General features: G+C 31.3%; 2 protein-coding genes across 2 annotated transcripts in view; both read right to left on the reverse strand.

Annotated features, from left to right (window-relative positions):
- LOC129231005 (endoplasmic reticulum membrane sensor NFE2L1-like) overlaps positions 1-16,608 on the reverse strand; it is a 123,421-nt gene extending 106,813 nt beyond the window's left edge. Inside the window, 1 exon segment of the mRNA XM_054865249.1 lies at positions 16,497-16,608. The gene's annotated coding sequence lies outside the window, so the exon portion shown is untranslated.
- Positions 12,566-14,218, reverse strand: LOC129231006 (polypeptide N-acetylgalactosaminyltransferase 2-like). Its single transcript, XM_054865250.1, has one exon. The coding sequence runs from the start codon at positions 14,216-14,218 to the stop codon at positions 12,566-12,568; it is 1,653 nt and encodes a 550-aa protein (XP_054721225.1).
- Positions 16,609-16,861: the final 253 nt, after the last annotated feature.

Genomic DNA, 16,861 nt, shown 5'->3' on the forward strand with positions numbered 1-16,861 from the left:
TTCCTGTAAATAACTTTCTTTCTTGGTTGAGTGGATGAGAAGGGCAGGGTTGAACACAAAGTGCTAGAACCTTTCATGGTGAGTTTTGGGTTATTAAATGGAATAAAATATAACTGCATTTCCAAAAAAGACCTGCATAATGCATTTCTTGCAAAAAAAAAAAAAAAAATAAATAAATAAATAAATAAATAAATGAAAAATCACTGGCCAATAAAAGAAGAAATATGCAATGTGCAAGTAAAGGTAAAAATGTTGATTTTTGGTAAATTTCACGAAAATTTTCGACTTACTGGCGAACTAAAAACTGCATAGGAATTTAAATATCTTCAAAGTATGAAAAGTGTGTTAAAAGGAAGAGCCTTTGAATGGTATCAAAACAAAAATTTAAAACATTTGTATTTTCATCAAAAAAAAAAAAAAAAAGTGTGAAAAACTGACAATCTTTTGCCATTTTTCCAAACTTTCAAGATCATGCACGATCTAAATACACAAATATTTATTTCAAAATTATTTTTCCCGTATTCAGGATGCAAAGATACTTTTTTTTTTTTTGCTATCAAAGTTGTTTATCGAAAATACCCTTGCGTTAAGTGAATCCCTTCATGAAAAATTCTCGCTACGCTACTCTGAGAAAACGTTTACTTATACGATAAATTTCCTTCAGGAAGGTTCAAAATTACATTTCGAATTCATCTTAGGCACGATCAAAGTTTTTTCTACCTCATTATTCTCCTAGAAGATTTCTGGGAGAAAATCGTAATTGGACAAAAAAGGAATTGAAAACGGTTTTAATGCAAGGAAAAATCAATAAATAGATGCTCTAAATCATCACCTCGCAAACTGTGGTTAGAAGATCGATAACGGGACTTAAAGAAAACTTCAGACAAGGGAAAAAGAGGGAAACTAGAATTATTCATTTGAAAAAATTTGGCTCTCATATAATAGTTTGATAAGAAAACGCGTGAATTAGTACTTTTTTATAGGGTCTGTCGGGGTAATTTGGGTATAAAAATGATCTACTTTGAACTTTCCGGTTTAGTAATAAATTTATATAGACAAACTTTTTTCTTTTTCTTGTTTCAGCTTCGCATTATGACTTTTCAGAATAGTTTTCTTCAAATTACATGCTAATAGACCTATTTGCATATCAATGGCAAACATAATTTTCACTATAACCATAATACCCCATGGATGGGCGAATTTGGGTATTGTAATGGTTAAAGAGCAAAGCATGGTTTTTAATAACAATCTTACTCAATGTTTTCAAACTTACGTTGAATATAGGTATAATATAAATAATGGGATAGTATGAATACTAATTTTTTTATGTATTGAGATGGATTTTAAACTGAAAATAGCACAATAGAAGAAGCTGTTAATGGACGGGAAGTAGTTTGTTACAGAACATGTAAGCAAATTTTAACAACTTTCTAATTCAATTTTAGCATATATTACTTTGGGTAGTGAAGATGCATATACATGCCTATGTTTGTAGTCCAATAAAATTATTATTTGTCCTTCTAATTGGTAAAATGTAATCTATACCCAAATTACCCCATGTTTTTAAATCATTAATTACATGAAAACTAATTATGTTACATGTTTCAACTCAAAGCAAAATTAAAGTAAACATATGTAATGTACACATACCTAAACTTAAAAAACAGAGTGGCAGTTTAATTAGAAGCACTATTTGGAAGTAGTTGGCATGCATTGCGCTGACATCTCCAAAAAGTTGGATTTATTTTTTATCAATTTCAAAAAGAGTGTTGGCAACCTTTTTTCAGATTATATTCATAGGTAAGGATGATGCTTAAAATTGTGAATTTTTGTAGGTGTATCAAATGAACAGTTTTAATTTTATTCAATAAAATATAACGTATACCGAAATTACCCTGACTACCCAAATTACCCCAACGGACCCTAGTTGAAATACGAAACATAATAGGGAAATACCTATCACAATAAATTGATCTTAGAAAATGATATGAGTAAAAATAATTACATTAAATAACATTTTTTAAAAAATCTACGAAAACGCAATTCTGTTGAGGTGCAGGAAGCTAAAAAAAAAGAAAGATACTAACAAAACAAAACTGATGCGTTTTATAAGAAACATAAAAGCCTTCCAAAATTATACACATTAAAACAACAATCACTTCATTGAACATCAATTTCGTTAATATTATATGACGTGATTTTGTTCTTTTCTTCAATAAAAGGGCTTAGTGCCCCAAGTAGCCCATTCAAAAACCTTAAGTGCATTACTCGCGGACAATAAGCTGTTACATAAATAAGCATTATATTAAACCAGTGGCGTCGCGACGGGTGGAAAAGGGGGGGGGGGTCCGCCCCCGAAGTGGAATTGCAAGTTTTTGAAAAATATGAAGCTAAAATGCATTTTTAGGGCTATAAATTTGAAAATTTTCCGGAGGACCCCCGGACGTCCTCTCCCTGTCATGGAGTGAGGATGTCAGGATTAGGTTCATATTGTCAATACTTAGACCTAGTTAATGACTTTCTCTAATACTAAAAAACTGAACCCCATCAACTTTCCTCGTGCTTAAGATAAGCTTGAAATAATTAAGGGGCCATCAATTTCATACGCCCTCTTAGTAATTTTTTTGACCTCTCAACGGCATGCACATTTGTCTCTAGGTGACACCACAGCTTAACGGGTGTCACCCATGCTAGCTAGATACGCCACTGCATAAACGCAAATTATAACAAAGGGTTTTCCATAATAGGTGGATTCAAGAATAATTATTGCATGATAAAAATTATTAAAAACAAGGTCTAAAATATTTAATTTTCATTTTAAATTATTTACACAACTTTTCTATTCGATTTAGCTAACTATATATACTGGTTTCCATGGAAAGATAACATATCGATCCGTTTTCAAATAATTTTGCTACTGTTCCACTCGGAAGTGTTATTAGATCATCCTGTTTATTTATTTATTTTTCGGAAAAAAAGAGTGTTTAAACTTTAAATACTCAATGCTTTCGAAGAGTTTTAAGTAACTTTGATTTTTAAAAGTAAAGTGTATTGTTAAATTCTAGGCTGCATACGATATGTATCCCGATAATTTCAACATATTTAACAGAATATCTAAGGATCATAATCAGAAAAATACAAAATGGTACGTTAATTATGCGAACAATGAACAAATAATAACAACAGTGAGAATTGTTTTTTTCTTCTACGTGAATTTTTTTTTATCTCTCTCTCTCTCTCATTAACTTTCCTAATTCACTCTTACTTTTATTAGTAGAGAAGTAGTTTTAACTCACAGATTTTTGAGTCTAGAGCAGACACTGTATTGTTAGATAAGTGGCGTTGCAAATTGAGTAAAATATTTTACCATTGTAACTAACTGTCCTACATTCCCCTACATATGATTGCACAGAATAATTATAAACAATACTTTAATGCAAAAGCTGAATTGCTTTAATACAGTAATGTACTTTCGCAATTAAAACTGAGGATTTTTTTTTTTTTTTTGGGGGGGGGGGATCAACTAACAAATTAAATACAAACAGTAGTATTGGAGCAAGGGTTCAAAATTGCAATAGAAAATTTGAGCAGATTTAAGAAAAATGAATCTTTATTTATACAAAATTTTCAACAGGAAAATAGAAATATTACAAAACATGGCATGAGAAAAGAGGCGAGGCAGCAAAAAAGCTAACTGAAAATAGCCCCAAAACACTAAAATCGCACATATTTTAATACTGTATATGCAAAGAAATTATTTTCATAAATTGCACACAATGCATTACACAAGTAACAAGGAAATCTACCTCTCCGGAAAAGTTTCCTGTTTGAATTAAAATACAATAAACAATAATTTCCAATGCATACGAAAAACATTGCTAAATTTAAAACAAAACAAAACTGAAATACAAGTCTGGCTTTAGATGCTAATGAACATGCTGAAATGCACTTATAATCAGGAACTGAATATTAAAAAAAAAAAATATTCAAAAAAAAATTTGAAATTTATGAAGTGAAATGGACCTAACCATGGTATTACACTAAGTATAAAATCTAAAAAAATGTAAAATTGAAACCGCTAGTAATGATCTAAAGAGTGCAAATTTATCAGGCAGGAAATTGTCTAGTCTATTACATTCCCAAAAATGCAAAAAAAAAAAAAAAAAAAAAAAAAAAAAAAAAAAAAAGACACCAGCCAAAATGTGTTTTGAAAAGTTAAAAATATAGGAAATGAAAACAGCAACTTAACATAGATAAACCCTTTTCCAATTGTTCAAAGTGATAAAATTTTACTTTGAACTATAGCTGCAATGAGTAACTGACATGATATATATGAGTTGTTGCATTAAATGTCAGTCACTGATGCAACAACAAATTGATGAAATATACAAAAGGGCCTCCCAAAGACAAGAACTAAAATATTGTGAAATTTGGAATAAAAACAAAATCAAATATTTATCTCCAAAAAATATTAAAATGCAACTTTCTATTTGCTTATTTTAATAATTTATAATATTAAACAATTTTGAACATTTTTTATATATTCAGCATCACATGTTTAAGAAAATCGATTATACAAATAATCTCAACAACTATTCCCCTTCTTTTGTGAAAAGATTGCTTTGCAATATAACTAGTCTGATGTCATACTGATTTCAGTTAGATAGAGGGAGCATTTATCCATCAATGAGTAAAAGGTACTTAAACTTGGTTCTTTAAAATATAAAATAGAGAAAGGGATAATATTTCAAAGAGAAGTATGTAAATAATCAGTACAGGTAAAGCATGTCCATTAACAGATTACAAGAAAACACGATACAGTAAAAATAATCATAAAATGACTAGTGAAACTTAAGGAAAACATCTGATGTAAAATCCAACATACAAAAACAAATCTGTTCCTAGTTTTGATCATCAGTTTTAAAAAAATTTAAATTAAATTATTTTTTTGACTGAATTACAAAATTCTGCACTTAACAGCACATTGAATGAGTATTTTTCTTTACCACAAGATAAAAATCAAATTACATTTTTGGACCAAGAAAATTAAATTTTCATTAGTAGAAAATAAAAACTATAATTTGTTATTACATTAAGTTTGTCTACATAATCCCAGCACAACATATGAATTTTTAACAAAACAATAGTTAATTATAAAACAAAAATTATGCCTTATGTTTAAAAAATCATCAACTAATACAAAAAATAGAAGGGAAGGGGTGGGACTGAAAAACGAGTAGATAAGTAATTTGAAACTAAGTGTTATAAAAAAATATTTATTTTATTTCCAAATCATGATTTATATTGCATGAAATTCCTAATTATTCCATGAAAAAACTGAATGATACTTTAACATTAGTATGAAACTGAGCCTGGCAGGCGTTTTTTGTGGCTATTATTCAGCAGTTAAGTTGTTAAGTACACAAGAAACTATACTCAACTGCAAGCTTACTTGGCAATAGAGAAATAGGCTGAGGCCAAGCGAAGGAAATAGTTCCTAGCGCCTTGTCTGATATTAGAGAGGAATTACGTTCTACACTTGAGAAATCGGATTATAGTTAGTTAAGCACATGTACACGTAACCTGTTTGTCATAATTTCAGCCAACTGTTTAATATTTTCAATTGTACGAGCTAAGCTGTATGAAGCATTTCATCCATTTGATTCAAATGCTCCAGCCAATAGCAGCTCATGGACAGGTGTCGATCTCTTTTTATTGGTGAAGTAAGTAGGGTAGGTAGCTAGTAAGTGTTTTATCTGTTAATTCGGTTTTTCTTCTGCTTGTTGTGACGTCACTGTCAACTTGTTGCAAGCAAGTATAGCTATCGATTTAAGGAAATTATTGCTGACCAGTGCAATTAGAATAAAATCACCCCGTTGAAAAATATACCCCCTCCCAATATGCATTGAATACATATCCTTTAATGTATCTCTTTTCCCTCCCCATGGAATACTTTGAAATCATTGGCCTACATTATATGTATACTGCAAATTGAACTGAGGAACTCTTTAAATTTTGCTAACACATAGTAATTGCATAATTAATATCAAATACAAATAGGAACTTCACTTTTCTTGAAGAGTATGTTGACTAGTACGAAAAGCTTTAATACTTGAAGGAATATATGCTTAAAACATTAACATAAATATTACTACATTTTTACATTCATTATTTCTTTTGTTATATTATTTTTTAATATTAAACATCAGAATCTTAAACTGCGTAAAATAAACCCTATGTGAAACGAGGGTCTACTGTATTATGAATTTCTGAAAAATAAATTCTGCTTAAGGTTTATATGCTGGTTAGAGTACCCAAATAAAAATATTAAAAACAGCTTTATTAAGCTTTACAGCTTTACTCGATAGTTATTTTTTAAAATTTGGCATGAAGAAACATGAAAATTTTGAAGTTTTTTCTTGCATTATTTGCTACCCAATGATAAACAAATACAAAAATCTAAAAAAATAAGATTGAAATGATTTAATGACAATTTCATCCAAAAATTTATGAGACTAATAAGGTTTGGAAGAGGTATGGCTATTGCAATACCTGTGTCAAAATTTTCAACATTTGGCAATACTATCATGGCAACAATGAAGAAAAGTACATTTCATAAAATTTCTGACTCAACAGTTAAATTTCATCTTTAATAAAGCAAAACTATAACTGAGCTCAAATTAACCACATGGTTAAAGCACAGGAAAGACCATAAGAAATCTCTAATCAGCAAATAACGTGAGATACGTTTTTGTAAATATGAACACCATTTCCATACAGTATATTTATTGACACAAGAATAACTAGATGTGCTAAGCACTAAAAAAAACTTTTTGATCAAAATCTAAATTTGACCTAAATCTAATTTATAATGATTTAAATGTAGTTGAACCATTTTAAGTAACGTAGGAAGTTAAACCTGTTTGAAAAGAGCAAAATACTTTTTAGGTCTAAATCAGGGAGAGTCCGGGCTTGTTGGACTATAGGCACATTGGACTGATCTCCATAATTTTAATACTATTTATAATTTTTATTTTCATTCATAACTAACAAATAGCACCTATTGTCCCACAATGAAATCATATGGTACAGTTGTATCTTAAACAAATTTTATTTCAGAAAGTGTTGTTTCTGTTCTGTTTTCTGAAGTAGAACAGCAGGCCAACGTGCCTCAGCTCAATATAGGGGGATATATTTCAACATTTCTACATGTTATATATATTTTTTTAAAAAGGTAAATGTGGATTACAAACATTGCTATCCAAGTTCTGTAGTTTGCACATTGTGATCGCAGTAATCAAACGGTTAGCATCTTCAAAATCATTCAGTACCTCGTGATTCATTTTATTGCCCTATATTTTATAATGATCAGTTTGGTTAACATTATGCATTTTTGACTCAACTGATTCAATTTCTTTTACAAAACCTTTTTTGGTGTAAATTTCAAAATTGCATTCTCTTACTTGAAAAAATAAATACGAGTGAAAAGAATCAAATATGAATTGAGCTTATATCTGTGATACATATGATTGTAGAAACCAAAACAGTACATATAAGACTAAAAAGCAGTGAATAGGGAGATTTTTGTCATATAAAAATAATCATACTAATGCAACAGCTGTTGAGCAAAGCAAATTTGGAAAAATGCTGTGAAAGAATTACCAAATACCAAAAGAGAAATGCATTATACCTTTAGAAAATCAATATCTATATCTATACTATCATTAACAAAAAATGAAACTTAATGTTAAAAGTAAGAAATGAGCTTATGATAATAAAGGTTTTCAGAATTGTTCTGACAAATGATGACCTCACAAAAAGTGAGCACCTTTAAATGACAACGTTAACTTACATTACTCAACAGTCATTAACATGTTATTTTTGGTTCACATTGAAACAAGTGGTAAATGCACAAATCTTTTGATAACTTTTATCTAGCTATGTAGAATAAAAGCGTTAAAAAGAACAGCCAAAGGCTCAAAAATGTACTAACACTTTTTCAAATGCATTTTTGCATACTTGAAAAATATTTATACATTAAAAGCATAAAAAATGGAAGATGTAAAATTGGAATATCTGATCAACACACACAATATGACATAAATTTTGAATACTCTATTCAAAAATACCAAACACTGGCTGCAAAATTTCAGTTTGTAAGCAAGGAAAGCAACCAATGACCTGCTTAGGATACGTTTTAAGACAATAATTTTTTGGTTTTTGATACCTTAGACTTTGTTCATTATGGACCAACTTTTTGTAAGTATATTTCATTTTTATGATTTGTTAAATTCAAACTATATTTTCTAAAAATTTAATGCATTTTTCACCAAAATTATGCTATTTTGCTCACAATTGATGTTATATTATTTTTTAAAATATTTTAACCTACTGTCTCCTACATGAAGCAAAATAATAGCATAAAAGTATTGTCAATAGAAAACAAACAAAAAGGTCAAAAAATAAAATAATTAAAATTTTTTGGAGCTTCACATTAGGTGCTATCACTCACTTTAAATCTAGTCACCATGGTATCTGATGCCAGGTATAAGTCCCAGTTCTTAATATAAAAAGTACTTTTTCTCAAGAAATGTAGGTCAAAATAGCATTAATAATTCATGTCAGTCAGTTTTTTTAATGCTGGAAAACATTAGGTATGGCAGTTGTCATTATGCTTTAATTAAAGGTACGGGGGCATTATTGACACAAGCAATTCAGAAACTATCTAGTGTTTTTGTTAATCTGATATTCTAAGCAAAACCTGTAAGCAAACAACTAAAACATTCCCTAGTAGTAAACATTAAAGGTTCTTGAAGCTTAAGTTTTGATACCCTGCTTAGAATAATGAAGAATGTAACTGAAGGGCTATGTTAAAGATGAATTAAAAATAACCATTAAACGTTTGGAATAAATAAATTTAATTTGGAAAAACACTGAATAAGTAGTGAAAATGAATTTTTAAAAACATGCAAAATAAAGTTTTGCTAGTGAAAGTTTAAGTTTTTTCTAACTTACTGTTAAAAGTAGCCTTGAGAAAAATTACTTTTCCTCTACAAACACCGTTTTCCATAAAAATTTGCAAGAATTTGCTTTTTTGTCGATTTTCACAAAGATTGATAAAAAAATTTGTAATAAATTTCAAAAAAGCTTAGCTATTTTGACATTTTAGTGTAACAATAAATAGGGATCATTTAGATGGCCTAGCATAATAATTTCCAATAAAAATGTATTGAACTTCTTCGTTCCAGTTCGGAAACATTGGGGCATAATCTGCTATACAAAAATGGGCAATTTGGGCCACTTTTTTAGTTCTGTTACTTGATTAGTGAAAGCCTCAGAATTCATATCAACCGGTTCATGGAGAAATTTTCAACATTGACGTCAAAAATCGAAATTTTAGGAAATTTTTCCACTTTTTAGGGAAAAGTAATTTTGGAGTTCTTTCCAAAAATTCTTTCAAAATTGAAGTGAATTTGCAGCTATTTTTGTGACCTTAGCTTAGGAAGGATCGGCGCTCTTTCCAAAATTTTTCCGAAACTAAAGTTTCAAACACACAATTTCGGGTTATCTTTGTTGACGTTGCTGGGAGGGAGATTCGGTTGTCTCCTATCGAAAGTTTTCGAAATTGAGGTTTAAAACTCAAATTTAGGCCATCTTTGGTGACGGTAGGGTATCTTGCGGCTTTCCTCCGGCAATTTCTCGGCACTATTGTTTCAAAAACACATTTTTGGCTATACTTGGAAACGATAGAAGAAACGGTAAAATATTCTGAACCGAAATATTTTTCGAAAATAAAGTCAATTTTAGGATATTTTTGGGAAGGAAGGGTTTTGGGACTCCCAAGCGGATATTTCTAAAAGCGCAATTTGTACTATTTTAGGTGATGTTAAGGAAACTGGGAAGCTTCAGTAGATCTTTCTGGATATTTTTGGATATTTATGTCTGAAAAATACAACTATAAACTTTTCTATACCTCAGCTCGCCGATTGATGGGGGATGTCCTAGTGGCATAAAAATTTACGTAAGCCAGTCGGAAATTTTTAGGAATTGAAGTCCAAAAATCGTATTTTAGGCATTGTTTGATAACGGAGCGACAAAGAGCTGGAAGGGGGGGGGGGGATCAGTGTGCCCTCACGAACTGTTTTTCAAAACTGAAGTGAATTTCAGGCTAGTTTTAGGCAGGGTTTGGTGGCTCCACGGAACAGTCTAAAAACGAAATTTTGAGCTATAGTGATTCCGTTGGAGAAAAGGGGATCCAGGGTCCTTCCTCGAAACTAATGTCTGAAAAACTCAATTTTAGTTTGTTTTTGAATACGTCAAGTGAGAGGGGGTGGGATTAGGGGCCTCTCTAGAGATGCTAATTCAGACTATCTTTGGTAGTAATGTTAGGGAATGGCGTTCGGGGCCATCCACAGCAAAAATTTCCAAAAAGAAATTCGAAAAATGCCATTAAGCAATTTTTGATGACAATAGGAAAGGTCCCCAAAAAACACATTTTGGATTTTGAAGCCATCCTTTTTAGGTTATGTTTGATTAAATTAAGGTAGAAGGGGTGAATAAGAGACTTAATTGGATCCTTAAGATAAGTGGTTCAACCAGCAAAATTTCCGAAATTAAAGTCCTAAAAACGCAATTTGAAGCCTTCTTTAGTCCCATCAAGGAGATCATGGCATCCTTTTGGATCCTTGTTTTGGAGCCACACTTAAATTTGCTACACGGCCTCCTACCTGATCTGAAAAAGGGCAGTTCATTCATGATTTTAATTAGAAAAAATTGCTGTAAGGGCAGAAAATTACAAAATTTTAGTTCATTGATCATATGTTTGACTCTCAGGGGTGTCGCAATTTTCCATTGTCTCTCCACGCATCCATAATTGTTGAATACAGAATTTGTTGTTTGAAATGCTTGCAAGAGTACCTTATCAGCAGTTTTTTTAATATAAAACATATCTTCATTGTTTAGGGTCTATAAAAGCTTGGGGGGTAAGCATTAATGCTTCAGTGGGGGGGGGGGGGCATTTCCCTCATTGCCCCTTTCCTGTACCCATGCCTGATTACCGGTTTTGTCACAAATTTTGCAACCAAATGAAGCATGTGTGTAAAGAATAGATATTAATGGACAGTGAACCAACATGATGTGTCTTAACATTCCATATTTCTTAATATGCTACACTGTTGGGAAATCGGCACTTTGATAATTGAACATTTAAAATTCAGCATATTTTTTTGACTTATTTTAAGTTATCTCGTGAGAGATTCTTTTAATCAAACAAAATTCCTCAAGAACTACATGATGCGGCCTGAGGCCGCCCCCTGCTTTGGCTGCCCGTGTGTGGTGCACAAACTGCACACCTGCTAGAATTGGCCCTGATTCCTACTGATGTCTGCAGACAAGTAGGCACTGAAATGCAAATTTGGAATTATCACACTTGAACTTTTAAAGGTATTTAAAGGGTTAATTATAAAAGGTACAAATGACCCATTAACAAGGGAGTATTAAAAAATAATAAAAAAAACTAAATAATAAAAGAATCTTGAGACATTAAAACTACTTAGTAGTGTACTACTTAGTACTAACTTAGACATTAAAACTACAACATAATATAAAAATGCACCTAATTTCTCCAAAATAAAACAACATGTTATTAACAGATGTCCACAAAAAAATTTTTTTCTTCAGAATTTTTCATTTTGTCTCTAAAATTTTATAAACCTCTTTAGCTGCACTTCTCTCAAAAAAAAAAAAAAAAAAAAAAAAAAAGGATAACAAAAAAGGATAACTTTTTTAATAGAGGACAAAACTATCACTTTCTCTCTCTCTCTATAGCTGTTTCGATTTTTTAAAATAAATTTCGGAAATTCTGCCCAGCGCATAAGTTGATTCCCTCAACTTTTAATCTCATTTATTGTACTAAATGTCTTGACTTATATGTGAATATATGGGGTAATAGAAATGGCAGTGTTAGATGTTAGAAACTTTAAAAAAAATAAAAATAAACAATTTTAATCATCAATAAAAATAAGCATCAATCAGAGCCATGATGAACATGGGCCCCATACCCCTGTAACAAGCAAAGTTTTAGAAATAAATGTAATATAATACAGGATCCAGAGTATTTTTGCACCTGTGAGCCAATCAGGTAATTGAGACGGCTATGGTATAAATAAACAAAAATTGATTCAAAGCATCAATTAAAACAGAGGATCTAATTCTGGGGTTTCATGTTAAGAGATTTCCAAATCAATTTTTATATGTAATAATACATAAATACTTTGATTTAACTTATACACAGTTAATTACAAAAAAACATATAATTTAGATCATATTTTTAAATACCAGAAAGTGGTATGAACTATTCTAAAGGACACAAAAGAAAAATTTAGGAATCATTTCAATTCAGTTTTGTGACTAGTTAAAAGTATTAACAGTATTGTAAGTTTTCTGAAAGTTGTAATAAAAAGAAGTAGTACCTTACATACATGTCATATTAAAAAGTGGCACATAATATCACATTTACTCTGGACATTTGTGTGCAATCACAAGTATTTTAAACACTCCAGTTCAATCAAACTTCTGATTTAGCAAAAACCCACTGCTGGCTTTGAGCTTTGTCATCACAATTCATAACAATCAGTCCTTTAGTCTTATAATGCCTACTGTCAACACACAAATTATACATAAAATGTTTTATGGTATGATTATTGACTTGCAACCACTTTTGATTAGTATCTCCCCTACAAGTCTTTAAAGTCAAAGACATTGTAGATTTAGGTTTAGCAAGAGTAAGGCATACACTGTCATGACGAATTTGATGATCTTTGCCAAAACTCCATTCTTGATTACCACCACCTCCATGACATGTATAAAGTCCAATGGTTTCACCTATTCTGTGTCCTAAAGTATCTATGCACATCATGCCTTGCCGAATAGAACCATGAGGGGAACTCAATTTATTAGGAACTTTTAATTCAGGATACACATTTTCAAGAAACCATTTAAATGGTTTACAGTTCAGTTGCTGACGCAATAATAAACGATCTTGTATATTGCCTATTGGCACATTTTTAGCTACTGGAACAGCTGAATAGTAATAACTTTTGTATTCATCCATCCAAACTTCTGCAGCTCGCTTTGTATTTCGAGCAAAAACATTACCACTACCACCAGGAAAAGTATATGGATGTTGTTTTCGAAATACATGACCTACTCTACTGCATGGAATTATTTCTAAACTTCCACCACACTGCCATATACGAAACGATATTTCAAGATTTTCACCACCCCATATGTCCATCATTTCATCATACTTTCCCATCTTCTGAAAGTAATCTTTATCAATCGAAAATAGTCCACCAGCAATCATGGGTGTCTTGATGGCGGTAGTTGGATCTGATGCTCTTAAATGTCGTTCTTGCATAGACAAAAACTCCCATTTAAAAACTAAGTTCCATTCAAAACCACCTCTTAAGTCTGCAGAAGCACCAAAATATTTAAAGTCATCCATGTTTATCACATCAATAACAGGACAAACGACACGGGTTGGATCTTCAACAATTCGCTCTATTAAAGGTTCTAACCAATTTACGTTACATTCACAATGACTATCTAAAAATGTCAAAATTTTTCCCTTTGCAGCATCTGCACCTCTAACTCTGGATCTAACTAGTCCTTGTCTTTTAGTATTGCGAATTACAACAACTTTCTGAATGCTTGCTAATTCTGATGCATCAGAGGGATTATCACTGAAGTCATCAACTAAAATAATTTCTCGGATCAGATGTTCAGGACTTCGGTTGAGAACACTTACAATGGTACGCAATAATGTTGAACGAGCTTCATTATGAAAAGTGATAATAACACTAGTTGCTGGAAGATCTTTTTTATATGACTTAGATGCACACTCATCATGCCTTGAGTCTGGGATGTCTCTGTTACTTGGAAGTTTATCACTAGCTTCTTGGTTAAATTTATTGCGAGAATATGGATTTTCACCAGACTTAACAGCTGTTTTAGCCACATATTTCTTCTCGTCAAAATACTGCCATTCTATTTGTAAAGGACTATCATTCTTAAAAGTTAAGCTTTTATCTTCATGAGTAACTTTTAAGCGCAAAGCTTTATTGGCAGATTTTGGATGTGGCAAAAAAACAAGGCAATATGCTATAATGCCCACAACACTTAGAAGCAAAATCAAATACCTCAGTCTTAGTCTCATCATGGTTATGAAATTTCAATGAAGTCCTTTGGCATCTGACATTTATCTTCAAGAAAGGAGTCTTCACAACTTCGTTTAGATTTTCAGAACCAGCAGAAACTGTGGAAAGAGCAGCCAATATCTGCAGTGTGTTCTTTTAATGTTAAATCAGTGCATAAATATTTAAAATATTTTGAAATCCACTTAATGTAATTTTACAAAATTACTAGCAGCAATTATATGCCATACAAAATAGTCAGCATGGAAATTCAAACTCATGTTCTGATAAATAAACGACTTTCCTTTAATATAATTTCTCTCAAAAAGTAAGAAATACTGATATGCTTTTACAACATAAATTTAGTATAACATACAAGAAATGTAGCTATTTACTTTAAAACATTAGTGTAGTTTAGGTGAGAGTCATAAAGACCAAAGCTCTAGCTTTCAGATATTGTCATTATCGATTTTCTAAACATTTTGAAATAAAAATTACCTTACAGATCCTTAACAGAAACTTTAAATTTCCACAAACAATTCATATCATTACATAAATAACTGGAAATTTTATTTTGACTATAGTAGTCTGCCAAATGAGTTTGTCGATGGTGACTTAATGCAAACAATATGTACTTAAACCAGGGATACCCAGCCCCTCCCCAGCACCGGATCTTTAATTTTTCCGAGTCAGGGCAGCTCTTGAAACGGCAGCCGTAATCCATCTTGTTTTTGTATTGAATTTCAAAAAAAAAAAAAACCACACACACAGAAATACAGCACATTAGGTGCTCCCTAGAACTTCAAAGTTCTCGACTGCCCCCCCCCCTGCTGTGCTACTCAGTTAAATACTTGGCATCCAAGCAACTCCCACACATACCAATTTAATTGATTTGTCATGTTTAAAGTCCATGACAAGCCGTGGCAAGTAAATAACGGAGAATTTCATAATTTTAGACAGCCGAAATAAATGCGGACAAGAGAAACAAAACAAAATCAGTACTAAAATGTTTACATGAAATTGACTTAAATATGAGAAGGGATCAAATACAGGAAGAAAACTCATAACTTTAATTTTTCAGTTATGATAACTTAATATCAATGTTTGCTGTCCCCTCCTCTCCCCACAAATAATCAAGAAAAGAAACCAAAAACTTCAGGGTAAAATCAACTTTTTATGCTCAGTTAAAAGTACATAAGCATTTCGTGTTATGATATTTATCCTTAGCGTAATTGTGCAACATATTTCCAATATTTCATCATTAAAAATATGTCTCTGACAAATAAAAAATTTCTGGATGAGTAAAATCTTGTTGAATTAGAGTACCTGAATATAATGAGCTAGGGTAGATCTTCAAACTGTGTTTGCAACTGTCCAACCCCCCCCCCCCCCCCCGCCCCAAAGAAAAAAAGTGAAATGTGATTTGTACAAAATTCAAAATTTCATAAAAAGTAAAATTGGTTTTTCAGTAGTCCAGTTGAGAAAATTACATAATTATATAAGTACTACAAGATCACTGAGAGAATTTTTTTTTTTTTTTTGTTTAATAACTAAGTTTAATAAGTACAGCTAAAATGTAAAATTACTATTAAATCAATATTTTACAGAATGAAATATCAAACACTACATATGACAGAAATCAAGTGGAATCATATAAACAAAAGTCTATCTAGAGGTTCAGTACCTTAAACAAAAGAAAACGGGAGCGATCGTCATGGTTCACATTGTTAAAATTTTATTTGAATAATTCATACCATTCAGTAACTAATAGGTTCACATTTACAGGTGAAAAAAATTTATGAAATTCAGATGATACAAGAATCAAAAATGAAATCCGATTTTGTGCTCAGCAAAAATTATTAGTTAAATTTTTGTAGGAAAATAAGTCACATGAAGCAAATCATATGAACTTCTGTAAAAACGTGAAAAAAAAAAGAAAGAAAACTCCAGTAAAAACGTGAAAAAAGGATGAGCCTTTGTTGTAATTAGTTTCTTGCAGGTAAGTCAACCATAAAAATATGCACGGATGTGATTAGAACAGCAGCATTAATATACATTACGCAGGAAAAAATATAGTTCATTGCAAAATTCGTTCATAAAATATAGAATGTTGAACAAAAACAAGATTAGGTTTTACATACATGTGAAAGAAAACTTTTATCACCTTACCATGTGCATAGATTTCTTTCATAGCGGAAACGGTATGATGAAATGAAAGCATAAGTGGAACAGAATACAGGGAAAGAAACGTAAAGATAAAGAGATCAATCGTTTTGACTCATAAATTCAGATTTCAAAACTTACCTTCCAAATACGAGAAGGAAAACTGTATACAATAAGATCAAAACATTGCCATACTAAGCTGCAACTCTTTAAACCGTGCTCTGCTAACATCTATAGATTTGTCTACTCTCTTTCTCTTCTGGACTGAATCACTGAATACCCAAACCCAATCCAACCACTATGCGCATGCGTCGATAGGACTCTTTTAACTGTTTTCTTCACTGCTCGTTTTAATATTTCTCATTATAAAGGCTCAGATGTATTTCAGTTTCTTTTTTTTCTTTTCTCAGAGCAATATTTAGGGACTCTTAAAAGATTTGTTGATTAGTGTAACCAGTAACTTTTTTAATCCGCTTTCCCTTAGCTGTAAAAACTTCAAACAAGGA

Source organism: Uloborus diversus, chromosome 10, assembly GCF_026930045.1.
Source record: "Uloborus diversus isolate 005 chromosome 10, Udiv.v.3.1, whole genome shotgun sequence".
NCBI classification, from domain to species: domain Eukaryota; kingdom Metazoa; phylum Arthropoda; class Arachnida; order Araneae; family Uloboridae; genus Uloborus; species Uloborus diversus.